Below are 13,319 nucleotides of genomic sequence, written 5' to 3' on the forward strand. Positions count from 1 at the left end.
TTTGCTCGACTTTGCTGGTGGTGAAGTAACTCTGAAGCTGTTTGCACATGAGATGATGGCGGGAGCTTTTTCTGGCACATTTATCCTTTTTTTCCCCATTACATTGGTTCACTTTTCTGTCCACACGCTGCCTCTGTACAGTTTCACACTTTCCTTCTTCATGGTTTGGTCATCTGTGAGTTTAAGGGTCACTGAAGAAATAAACTTTAAATGGTCGTATTACTTTCAGAATACAGTTAGATTAATATTCAAAGATTTAAGACAAACTTTTGACAGGAAAAGCTTAATTTTGTGAGAACATGTCATAGCTTTTCTAAATATTGAAAAAAAAAGGTCAAGAGAAAAGTTGCAATATTTTAGGAAAAAGTCGCAGTATTACAAGAATATTTCAAGAAAAAGCTGCAATATTTTGAGAAAAAAATGCAATATTTTTAGAAGAAAGGGCACAATATGTCAAGAAAAAGTTGTGGTATTTCGAGCAAAAAAATACATAATATTTTGAGGAAAAAAATATGTAATATTTTGAGGGAAAAAGCTGTGATATGTCAAAAAGTCTTTTAAATATTTTAAGAGAGAAGGTGTAATATTTGAGGAAAAAGTCACAGTATTACAAGAATATTTCAAGAAAAAGCTGCAGTATAATTTGGGGAAAAAAAGCGCAATATGTCGCTAAAAAATGCTATATTTTTAGAAGAAAAGGCGCAATATGTCATGAAAAAGTTGGTATTTTGAGCAAAAAAATACATAATATTTTGAGAAAAAAGTTGAAATATTTTGAGGAAAAAAGCTGTGATATGTAAAACAAAAAAGTCGTAATATTTCAAGAGAAAAGGTCTAATATTTGGAGAGAAAGAAAGTTGCAATATTTTGAGGATGAAAACGTGCAATATGCAGATTAAAAAAAAGGACACAATAGTGTGAGAACAAATTTGCAATAATTTGAGGAAAAACACTGATATGTCAAATGCAATGATAACATTTCGAGAAAAATGAATAATACTCCCCAAAAAGCGTTTAAATATCTCAAGAAAAACATCAGAAAGTGAAGAAAAACTTAAAAAATAAAACAGCTGCATTCCTAAAATATGCTTTATTTACAAAATCTTGTGCCTTTAATCTCAATTTTTACTCTATTACGACTTAATTTTTTAAAATTTTCAGCTTTTGATTTTTATCCTCACAGTTGCCTTTATATTTCTTTGTAGTGACCGAACCTGAACATGATTACAGTAGAAACCAAAGGTAACTCTGACTGTACAATGAGCAGCACATGTGCAGAACTGTTCTGATGAAATGGGAAAATAATGCAACTTGACTCACACGCTGTGACGGGCGACGTGTAGAAAAATCTGCAACAAGACACAAACTAATGTCTGCTTATGAAATGCCTTATGCTTGTTATGCCTGTGGAACTCATTTACCTTTTTATTTGTTTGTTTTAACCACTAATAGTTACTCCTATTTATTGCATTTTTTGGCTTTTGGACTATTTATTTCAATTCATATTGAAATATAGTTCAGTTTTACTTTCTCTGGATTTATTATTTTCATTTTTTTTTTCTTTGTGAATGTTACTTTGGAAAACAGACTTGTCTGCATGGCTGTTTTTGTTGTTGACATTTTATTTATGAATAAATTGGTTCATTTGAATGTTTGAACTTGCATGCCTCATCTGTGTGCTCACTGGTTTCCATTCTCCTTCCTGTGCTGCTGTTCTCAGTGGCTCCTAAAGAAGAAGATGATAATGATGTCACTGCCACCATCATCATCGTCATCATTATGAGCAATCAGTGATGTTAAGTCACTGCAGACACGTCCATTTTAACAAGTCATGACGTGAAGAAACGACCACCTGTTTGTCCCAGGTTTATATAGGTTATAGTAATAAAATATAAATCTGGGACAAATAGGAAATACGAAATCCCAACACCACGTGTATTCCCAGGAGTTTTCCCTAAAAAGGAAGTTACATCTTCCCCCCAGCACATGAAGCCAGTATGAGATGCTAATGAGGTATTTTAATTATTAAGTATCTAAACATTAAAGTCAAATCAGGCAAGTCTGGCACCAAACTATTCACCAAAATGTTGCCTGGTTACTTCACTTCATATGTGCACAAAAGATTCCCATTTGATGGTATCGTCGCACTTACCAGAGGAAGCAGCAACTGTGGGCAGACCAGAGCAGTTTAGGGCGTCCTGAATGAGATTCACCAACTGGTTCCATAGAAAGGAGTCATGTGATCTATAAGCTGACTCCCTTCCATCAAACAGGACCACTTTAGTAAAAGGACGCTTTATTTCCATTTGCAGTATTATATTTGGCGGTATGGCTCTGTACTGGGGCCTCTGCCTTTCCTAGGCTTACACAGAAAACATCTTCCACGCGCCTTTGTGGAAAGCCTAAAGCAGGGAGAGCAGCAGTAAAGACCCCAAAATGACCGTACCAGGCAAATGGGACATGGTACAGCTCCAGCCTCTCACCCAAAAGTGGTCACTTCTGGCTCAAAAAAAAAACAAGATGGCCGAACTCGAGGCTTCAGAACGGGAGTCCGCAAACCAGGGGGTGATGTCATGGTAGCTTCATTCCTTATTTTTAAACCATCTATGAATAAGGAGCGAGAAAAGAGAGATGGGTGTGACATGCAGCAGATTTTTTTACAAAGAAAAAAGGTGATTTTAATATTTCTAATCCAGTTTTTAATCTTGAATTTGAATATGAAAAAAAGCTTTTGATGGATTTTATTTTTGAACGGCCATGAAACTTAGGTATTTACACATTTAAAGGAAAACAAATCAGATGGTTCCATCACATATTATTATTATTATTATTATTATTATTATTATATTGTGTAATGATTTAGTGCTGGATCACATTTCTTGTCAGGATGGACGTGTGTCTGCAGTGTGACTTCACTGAACTCAAGTTTTTTGTTTCTGGGCATGAATGTTGGCGTGTGCATGAACTTCACTAATGAGTAAATATCAGTTTACAGCTGATCAGTAAAAAGAAGAATGTTGGTACCACTTTCTAATAGAAACATTTTACAGAGGGTTCGTGAGCTGTAAGAAATGACTTCAGTAATTGTTAATAAATAATTTAAAGATCAGTTACTTCAATAAGGATCACGTGTTTTTCACTTTATAATAACACAACCGCAAAATATAGTAAAAATTATCTATATTTATTAAAGTTACGACAAACTGCAAAAGTCAAACTGTCAGTCACATGATTGTGGTTTTATTTAATGAACCAAAGTGCTAAAATAATCATTAGTATGGGTTTCATATTAGAAAGTGGTGCCACAGTTTCATATTTAACTTTTTAAATTTCACAAACAGGATGAGAAGATGTTGTTAAAAAGACAAATGAACTTTTATTTGAGACTAACCTTTGTGTGAAAATATCATGAATGTCATTAACTAACACAAACATTTCCATTGAGCTAAAATCCTCACAGCTGACTCTCCACCCCCCCTCACCTCTGACCTCTGACCCCCCTCACCCCACCACCTCCCTGCATGTCACTGCTCTGGGTGCAGCATGAAGCGAGCCAGCTCTCTGGGGGTTCTTAACGTGACGGACAAGGCTGCGAGTGACCACTACCAAGTAAGGAGGCTAAGTGTCGGGAGTCCAAAAGTATCTGCTTTAACCCTGCTGGTGACCGGGGGGATAATAAATACCCTGTTAGTCAAAGGTCAAAGGTCAATCTCTGAAAAACATCCCAATATGCCTCTGTTGAAGCAGTGGTTTCCAACTGGTCCAGATTTCTCTGAAGGAGTTCGAGGTCCACACAGTTCATTACAATCAGTGTCATACTTGCTTTCGGCTGTGTCGTTGAGCTAGCTTCCTGTCTGCTAATTATTAACTCTACAGCAGGTAATGGCACTTCAAAATAAAAGCTCTGTGCTGGAAATTCACTGTATTTCAAAATAAAATGTCTTGTTTTTTGTTTTTTTTACAAACTTGACACGTTTGCGACGTTTGAATGGACCCACAACCCACTTTTGGACCACGATCCACCAGTTGGGAACCACTGCATTAAAGGACAAATATCCCCTTAAATATCTAAGATCACAGTAACATTAATATGATTTCTTTCAATGTTTTATTGAGATTTATTGACCTATAATAGTCACAGGAAGGAAGAAAAACAATTAAAGGTACAGTTAAAAGGGAGCTTAGTCTCATTAATGACAAAAAAGCTTTATGTTACTGTTTTTTGCTAAACATAAATATTATCAGATAATCCATGAGAATATTGATAACTATTTTTCCAACCAGGTGATTATTTATCAAGTAAAAATGCAAAATATTCTCTTGTTCAAGCTTTTCAAATATGCTTTACTCTATTATATATGATTGTAAACTGAACATCAATTGTGGGTGGCTTTTTTTGTATTTTCTGACATTTTTTGACTAAATTTCATTTATTTTATTTTATTTATTTATTTATAAAGAAAGGAATTAAAAGTAACATTGTGTGTTACAGTTAAAACTGTCCTGACTCAGTTGAAAATGCTTTTCAGTGGGTTCCTGTTATGCAACAAAAAGACAAAAATAAAAATGTAAAACAAAAATTAAAAACAATAAATTTTTATATTTTAAGAAATCACCAGTTTGCTCAGGGTTCAAAGGTTTAAATCAGGGGTGTCAAACATACGGTCCATGGGCCTGACCCAGCCCGTCAAAGGGTCCAATCCGGCCCACTAGATGAGTAGACTAAGGGTGCTTTCACACCTGCCCTGTTTGGTTTGGCTCAGTCAAACTCAAGTTCATTTGCCCCCTCAGTGCAGTTCGTCTGGGCAGGTGTGCACCAAAACAACCGGTCTGAGACCTTCTTGAAGAGGTGGTCTCAGACCGGTTACAAACAAACTCTGGTGCAGTTCGTTTGTGGTGAGAACGTGTTCCAACCTGGATGTGAAGCAACTGCAGTCACATGACACATTGTTTGGGTTAAACATGAGCATGTTACAGTCCTGGAGGATTATTAATGTGCACCTCCTCCTGTACTGCCTTAATATGCACATTCAGCACATCCAATGCATCAAAACATTGTTTTCTAGTTGGAGCCGCGCCTCGTTTTCAAACTGTATGGTTTGACTAAAATGAACAATGACAGCAATATAGTCCACGATGAGCAGCGCTAAAATCAACCTGCGTAGTTGTCCCTCCATTGTGACATTAGAAAGTGTCACATTTATCTTGCAAGTGTACTCTTCTTCAACGTTTGATTTACTTCCTGGATTTTACCCACATGGAAATTCTGACCAATCAAATACCAAAAGGGTTAAAAAAGCCATAAAGAAGTTTTTGCAGATACTTTTCGACCCGCTCTTTCCTTTTACACTCCTCTCTCTCTCAGTCTCTATCATGTCGTTATAAACTGTGTCACCCGAGGATCTGCTGATGTGTTTCTGTGGCCGAGTCGCAGTATTTGTCACTAATGACACAACATGAGTGTGACTCACACACTAACTTCACACCGTCATTATTTTGACTAATCAACATGAATCATTAACAGGAAGAATGTTTTTTATTTCTTATTTGTTCTCAAGAGGAAAATGACACTGAGATGTAATTTATATATAATTAGATTAAAAAAAATTCACAGTTACCTGAATATAAAATGTCTTTTAGATAATGTTAGTCAACATGAAAAATAAGCTTTCACCACAGAGCTGAATAAATTATAATTTGAAAGGTATGTTTCATATCCAGTGGAAAGTACATTTACTCATGTGCGGTCCTTACATGGTTGAGGTAAATGTACGCTACTTAAGTATTTCCATTTTCGCCTACATTATACTTTTACACCACGACATCTCAGAGGGAAATATTGTAGGTCTTACTGCACTACATTTAGTTATTTATTTATATTTAGTTTCTGTGAAAATTCTGATTTAGTTTTTAAAAAGTTGAAAAGTTAAGTCAATCTAATTTCCTTTTTACTACATTTTTTCCCCTCCAGGAACGAAATAATCGTCTGAGGAAAAGTCGCGACCTGAGCGCCAGCCACACCAACCTGGCGCGTTGACGGTTTTCGACCCTGGAAGAGGTGATGGATGGAGCCTGAGAGGTCACTTCCTGTCCATAAACCTCCTCACTGTAAACAGCCTCCCACATTCAACTTCACACCACTGTACAGGGTTCAATGTTTCATTGCACTTTCTGAAGGTTTGTGGTGTTTTACGTTTTTTTAAATCAACACACATCGAGGAACAAGAGGAAGACGAACACACACTGACCTGCTGTGTGTCTGAGTGTGTGTATCCTTATCTGTATGTGCGTGTACTGTATGTACTATATGTAAGTGTGTGGCTGGTGTGAGTGGTTGCCTTTCTTAATATTTAATGCTCTCGCTTGAATGAAGGCAGACGCAGAGTGGAGCTTTAGTTTTACAAACATTTCTGTAACTAAAACTGCTGCAGTTAAACTGTGGAGGGTGAAGCCAAAGAAATACAGAGCTCAAGTTCACTAACACAAAGACTAAACCGACATAAAAAACCTGCTGCAAACTGCACGTTAAAGTGTCCAAACATCTCTGAATGAATCAATGAGTGAAATAAATTCATCCAGATCATGTGTTACTGATACTTTTATCTACCTACAGGTACAGGAAGGTAAACTTTAATGTCTCAGAGGGGCAATTTGAGCTAAAGAGAGTAGTCATTCGTTTTTTCAACTAGCTATCACGCTAGCTATGTTAGCTAACACTGTCATCAAGCCTTTGATCATAACAGAATATAGGAACTTTCACCATTACTCATTACAGAAAGACCACCGAGAAAACATGTTCTTTGTTTAGATTATTAACAGGACAATGGATATTAAGTGTCTGTTTCTGCTCCCAGCACAAGCTAGCTTAGCTAGCGGACTAACATTAGCGAGCCTTCATTTTCCCAGGGTCAGGCCTGCCGGCAGACAGAATTGCATCACGAAAACAAGGTTTATTGGGAACTAATCTAAACACAAATAATAACACAACAAAAAAGTGTTTTCTTGTGGCGTCCTTTCTAAAATGAACAGTGGTTGAAGTTACAACATTCTGTTAGGATCAAGGAGTTGATGACAAGCAAACAACGTTAGCTAGCACATATCTGTCGCCAGTCTGACCTTATGTTTTTTATTACATTACTCTCATTTTGAACATAATACAGCAGCACAGACCAAACTGAGGTTATAGTAAGCCTACATTAAAATTAAAGAAGTAACTTGAGTACATTTGACAGCAGAACAGAGTGCTGCAGGACATTTTGCTAAAGTTAGCACCACCTTGGTTCCTTCGTCAAAAAGCTGATGGGATATTTCCACTGGATTTTGGATTATTGTAGAAAATAAGCTTTGTGGTTTAAACATTTATTACGCATTGCACCTGAGTACAATACAAAACACAGACACACAGTATCCAGTACAACACTGTCAGAGGTCAATCATGGACATTAAGGGTCAGTGCTGGTTAAGATAAGCGATAGACAGGACTAAGGACGATCTGTAACGCTTTGTGCTGCATTTAGGGAGGCAAAACCTCCGCCCTGATGGAAGCATCTGAAACTCAACACGGAGGGGATGTTGACCGAGTTTTAGAGGTGACCCTCTCTTCATACAGATGCTGTAGGTTACTAAAAGTAACACCAGAGATCTTACAGCACAGCTTAACCACTTCTTCCAACTTGTTCTTGTTTAAAGGCTCAGATTACCAAACCAACAGACAATGAACGAGCACGATAAAAGCAGAATAGAACATTTTCATGATCGTCCTGTCTACATCAAAACTCCTCAGCTTCCTTAAGAGGAATAGATGTTGGTTTGCCTTCTTAGGACCGTTTCATAGTTGACACAAAGGCACACAGACGCGAACGCATTGGGACACATCAAGACGCATTGGCCGCCATGATGCGTGCTTGCGTCTCAAAATGTGTTGTCCATGTTTTTTGATACACGACACAGTGACGTGTGTAATACCATGCGTTGCCAGCGGGGGTGATAATGCAAGTGGTGTACTTGAAATTAACCACTTTTTGTTATTCACAGAAGAAGCAGGTATGAAGTATGGCGGGCGAGGAGGAAAAACTTTGCAAACTCAGACAGGCACACCCCATTTATATGACAGTTCTAGTGCCCTGTAATCTAATAAAATAGCAGTACTAGCTAGCTACAGCAGTACTAGCTAGCTACAGCAGTACTAGCTAGCCGGAATGTACCGGTGACTCTGCTACCCCCTATTGCATGAGCGATGTATTGCATTTCAAGTGTCGTCCGCATCGCTTGCGTTCAGTGCGTCGACTATGAAACAGCCCTTACAGATGTCGTCAGTGTTCACGTCAAAATTAAATTTGTCATCTAAGACAGTGCCCAGACACTTGTACTGCTGACACCGTCTTCCCCGTGATCACACAAGGAGCAGGAATACCAATTGACAAATTCATCCAGTACTGGACCATGATCATATTCTGATCCATGAAGAAGACTCACAATAACAGAGTCTTCTGCGTACTTTAGGACGAATCTTGATGCATGATTACTCTGATATTCATTCGTGTACAAACAAAAAAGGATAAGAAAGGACACATCCCTGAGGGAATCCATTATCCTGTTAACCCAGACCCTCTGAGACCTGTTCACCAATTTGGCTTCATGCTCTGAGGTTTAACTGGAGCAACAGGAGAAACTTCTGCCTCTCAGAAAATGTTTTTAACAACTAAAACTGCAGCGACTCTGCAGAGAAACCGTCCAGCAATGACGTCTTTCTGTAGGCCGACCCGGACGTTAGCTTAGCTCATGCATTCACTCTGCAGACTCCCAGTGGAGTCTCTGAACTGGGTTTTTGGATTAATTGAGAAAATAAGATCTGTGGCAAAATAATATTTATGATGTTCACACAAGAAAATCCTCACAAATATTTTAACCACAGTGTAAGACCTTATTTTCTGCATTAATTAACCCTTTAAGTTAAAACCATTGGAAACGTGTGGAGTGAACCCTCATCTCTTTAAGACTTGTTTCCTAAAATGCTCCGTCCTGTGCTGATTGCAGATTTTTTGCTTGTGATGAAGTTTTATGTTTACATTTGGGTTTTTTGTAAATGATGTTTTATTTGTTTCTGTCCTCTTGCTGCTCCGAAGAGTTCCTTTTTATATCTTCCTGTAAAAAGCCTGGAGAATAGCCGCCCTGTCTTCCGAAACGTTGAGGTTGAGGCAGGACGACAACATTTTATTGGCACATGAAGGCCGACCGACGCACTCTCAGGATCGAGGCTGTAGTTTCACACACTGACTGCAAAGTTAAAGTCACTCCACACTATAATTAGCGGAGAGACGTTACAGCATTTATTTTACTTCCAGATATATTAGTGGTTATTCAAGACAACACTTTACCACATGAGTAAAGTCGAACCAATCCAACCAAAAACTGCAAATACTGAATTATTTAAGAAACACTTATTATGCAAGAGTTATTCCAGAGATTTAAGGTGCAAATGTAAAGATATATATTTGCTATTACCAAAATAAGAGGGAGTATTCCTCCTATAGATAGTTCTATAACTAGTTAAATATAGATTTATGTCAACAGTGTTTTACTTTGATAAAAACTAATATGAATAACTGGAATCAATTGATGGATGGAAACGTGTGTCCACACTCCGCTGGATCAAAACCCAGATAACAAAGTTGATTCTACATCACACAAATCAAACTTCAAACATGAATTAACACTTCAAACTTTCATATAAAATAAAGAAAAGATGCAAATCCTCATGACAGAAAAGCTGAAAGTGGGTTAAGTTTAAAAATATGTAAACATCTGACCAGACAGTCGATGCTAGCTTCTGGTATCTGACAGTTTTCTATCTTTACCAAACAATGTGTCAAGGTTCAATGCCCACAACCCAATTGCAAGGATAAATATTGGCAGCATACGTTTCTGCAAACAGGATACATTACACACACAATGCTGTCGTTGAAGTTTGGTTAAAAAAACACTTCATTATGTTTACGAAAAGATCGTGTTTTGGCTTAAAATCAGCAGTTTTAGGGGCACGATCTTGGCGGGAAATGCAGCAATATCTTGGGAAAAATAAAAGCTTTTTGTGGCACTATCCTGGCTCGATATGCAGAGATGTCTCTTTAAAAAAAAGAGCTGCTTTTGGTGGCACAATCCTCGATGAAAACACAACCAGTGGTTGATAAAAACAACCTTGTTTGGAAGCCAAAAAAAATAAAAATAGCAGCAGGAAACGCAGCGATGTCTCAGTAAGAAACAACTGCTTTTGGTGGTGCTATCCTCCCTGACGGGTTGATAGAAGCAACCACATTTGGCAGGCGTCTCGACTTTGTGTCGCGCCATCGACCATCCATTCCACCTCCTGATGACGAAGCCGGCTTATATCTATATGTCACTTTAGAAAACACTGATATATGTACAAGTATGATGTGTCCTTGGTTTGCAGAAACGTATTTACCAACATGTTCCTCTGGTGACTGAGCCCCAATTGGGTTTAAATCTCATCCACTTAAAAAGGAGTCGCCAAGTGTTCCAAAAGCATAGACTGAATTTAAGTCTAAATTCTTTGGTAAACCCAGTTTAAACAACCAGCAGTGACGCATTTGCACTGGAAATATTGGACTGATCATACTGACTTACTCAAATCAGATTTTGTGCTTTGTGCATTCACTGCATTATGAGCTGTTTGCTTTTATGTTATTGGAGAAGTACATGAACCTTTAGTTTTTTGGCAGGGATGTGCAATAAGCTTTTGTTTGACACGACCCTCCTGTGTTTGAAAAACTCTTCTGATTTGTAAATTTGATGAAAATTCATCAGCATCTGAATTTATATGAAGGCTTTGATTCCAAAAATTACAAATATAAATCCCCCTTTTCTTCTTTTTAAAGATATATTTGTTGTAATTTCCCAAATAATTCAAAGATGAAATCCTGAAATGTAAATATAGAAGCTGACTAGATTTGACAACTTGAATAAATATTCATGGTCGTTGTTTTTTTTGTCTTCCGTGCCGGCAATAATTTAGTCACAGTGATTTTTAAATGTTACATATCTCATGTTTGGAATTGCGTCCTTGTTTACTTTCTTTATACTGATGATTATGTTGACGCTGTTTGACGTTACAGAGCCGAGTGTGTTGAAGCTTCTTGTCGACTGTTGATCAGTCTTTTGTTGTCTTAGTGTTCGAGGCTCCGCAAAGTAACGAGGCACATAACTTAACCATGTCTGATGGTTTCGATAGACTGGGCAACATTTTGGGCAACATTAGCAACACCTCCAGCAACTGGCAGCGAAGTAACAGTGTTGTTCAGGCGTTACATTAACGTGACATTTAATGTTTTAAAGCTCTGAATGTAGTCTACACAAAAATAAATGAAAAAATATGGAAGCACAGAAAGGCCAAAATTATGATTGAATTTAATCTTCTGAATCTGAATTTATCTGGTTTAAATTTTCATCTAAAACTTGTGAGAAGGTCATTTTAGGTTTCAGCATTTCACAAATTTAATTTATCATCTTGAATTTTGATCTTTTTTGGCTGGTTTGTAAAACAGAAATGACGACTTGAAATTAAGCAACTTGAATATCATTTCTAATTAATATTTGGATGCAATTTTATGTATCTGAATTTGTGAGTTAAGTCATATTTTTAAAGTTGCACCACTTGAAATTACCTTCCTGAAAATCTCAAAGTGGAAATTTCAAACCACAAAAGTTCATATGAATGATTATAAATATGTATACAGCCTACAAAAAGTGTTTTACAGAATAAAATATATTTAAACGCTTTAAATTGAGTTGTATTTACAGTTACACAATAAATATTAGTGTTGACTAAATGTCAAAACTACTACGTTGCTTAAAATATTTAAATCCTTTTGGCCTTTTTTTGCTTCCATACTTATGTGATGAGATTTACTATTGTGAACTATGTGAGTAAAGCAGCGATGTTGAGTCACTGTCACAGAAACAATGTTCCCCAGTGTTGGGTCAAAGTTGCTCAGACTGTTGCCCCGTTGCAGAGAACTTCACATCTGTCCTGAAACTATGACTTCTGATCAGTTTTCAGTACACAACATTTATCTCTGAGTGGTGATTATCATGATGTGAATGTAAATTTATGGATTTATGGAAGTGCAGGCAACAATGAAAAGTTGTTTTTTTAATGAGTGTTTGATGTTAAAGCAGTGAAGGTAAAAGTCTCACAGTCCGTGCTTTTGTTGTAGGCTTTTATTTCCTCCTGTTAATTTTACTTGTGTGTTTCTCCTCCCTGTCTGTGGACCGTGTTGTTGTGTGGAGTCTGATGTGAAGGGACAGATAATGTAAAGGCTCAGGTTGGGACGGAAATGGTTTTATACCCATTTCTTTAAATTAAAAGGTTAAAAAAAGGTGACATATGACCTCTAACACCACCAGAGCTCAGTGGAAACTGCAGCAATATTAATTACACTTTGCACTGAGAACAAAGTCGTGGATAGAGGAACAAAGTTTGGACCAGGAAGTGCAGAAAGATTTTGAAAGTCAGACAACATGAGCAGGTTGTAAAGTCATAACTGTTAATTATTTTCAATCTACTGATTATTTTCTTGAATTAATCAAGACCACATCCACACCCATACTGTCACACTGGCATTTAACCTGCCTGGTTACCATGGCAACGTGCTGGCTTGCAACCCCTTTCTTCACGTGTCGCTCCACACAGCGACCTCCGGCCTCCTGAATCTAAATTTTTACGGGCACAATAATTAAATACCAGATTGAATGTCGAGTTTTCCTCCGTTGTTTGTTTTGTTTTGTGTGTGTGTAAGATGAATGATGCTTCCTGTGAGGCGGCATCGCAGCCCTCCATGTTTGATATGACACAGAAACGTCCCCTCTGTATGTCTGTATGTACAGAATCTGCTCCTGGATGAAACTGGCATCATGATACAGCGTGTCCTCGCAGACATGTTGTTGTGTTGACAGCACATTCCTCTTATTGTGGTGTTGGTAGAGAGTAATAATAATATAACATACAGAACTATGAATTGTTTTTTACTCTCTAATCACACTGTGATTGTGGGGACGTGTGTCTGCAACTGATGCTCTATATGCACCCTCTGTATTTGAATAAAACTGTCAAACTCATTCATGTTCGTTCTGTGATTTTTAAAATTCAATCTGATCCATGCACTTTACTAAAGCACAACAATTCTGAGGTACTTGTACTTATGGTACTTTATGTTTCTAGTCTACAACATTTTTAAGCTCTGAATGTAGTTTACATAAACATAAATGAAGAGCAGCCTTTATGGAAGCACAGAAAGTCCAAA

General features: G+C 37.4%; 1 protein-coding gene across 5 annotated transcripts in view; it reads left to right on the forward strand.

The window, feature by feature from the left end:
- Positions 1–12,364, forward strand: part of klc1a (kinesin light chain 1a) — a 62,378-nt gene extending 50,014 nt beyond the window's left edge. For 4 of the 5 annotated variants that reach the window (XM_050062758.1, XM_050062755.1, XM_050062757.1 and 1 more), the window contains exons 15-16: positions 3,543–3,609; positions 5,972–12,364. In XM_050062758.1, the coding sequence (XP_049918715.1) occupies positions 3,543–3,609; positions 5,972–6,037 (133 nt within the window). In that variant the 3' untranslated portion in view covers positions 6,038–12,364. The remainder of the gene's footprint in view (positions 1–3,542; positions 3,610–5,971) is intronic. The other variant, XM_050062759.1, reaches the window with a different exon arrangement.
- Positions 12,365–13,319: the final 955 nt, after the last annotated feature.

This window comes from Epinephelus moara, chromosome 14, assembly GCF_006386435.1.
Source record: "Epinephelus moara isolate mb chromosome 14, YSFRI_EMoa_1.0, whole genome shotgun sequence".
NCBI lineage: Eukaryota > Metazoa > Chordata > Actinopteri > Perciformes > Serranidae > Epinephelus > Epinephelus moara.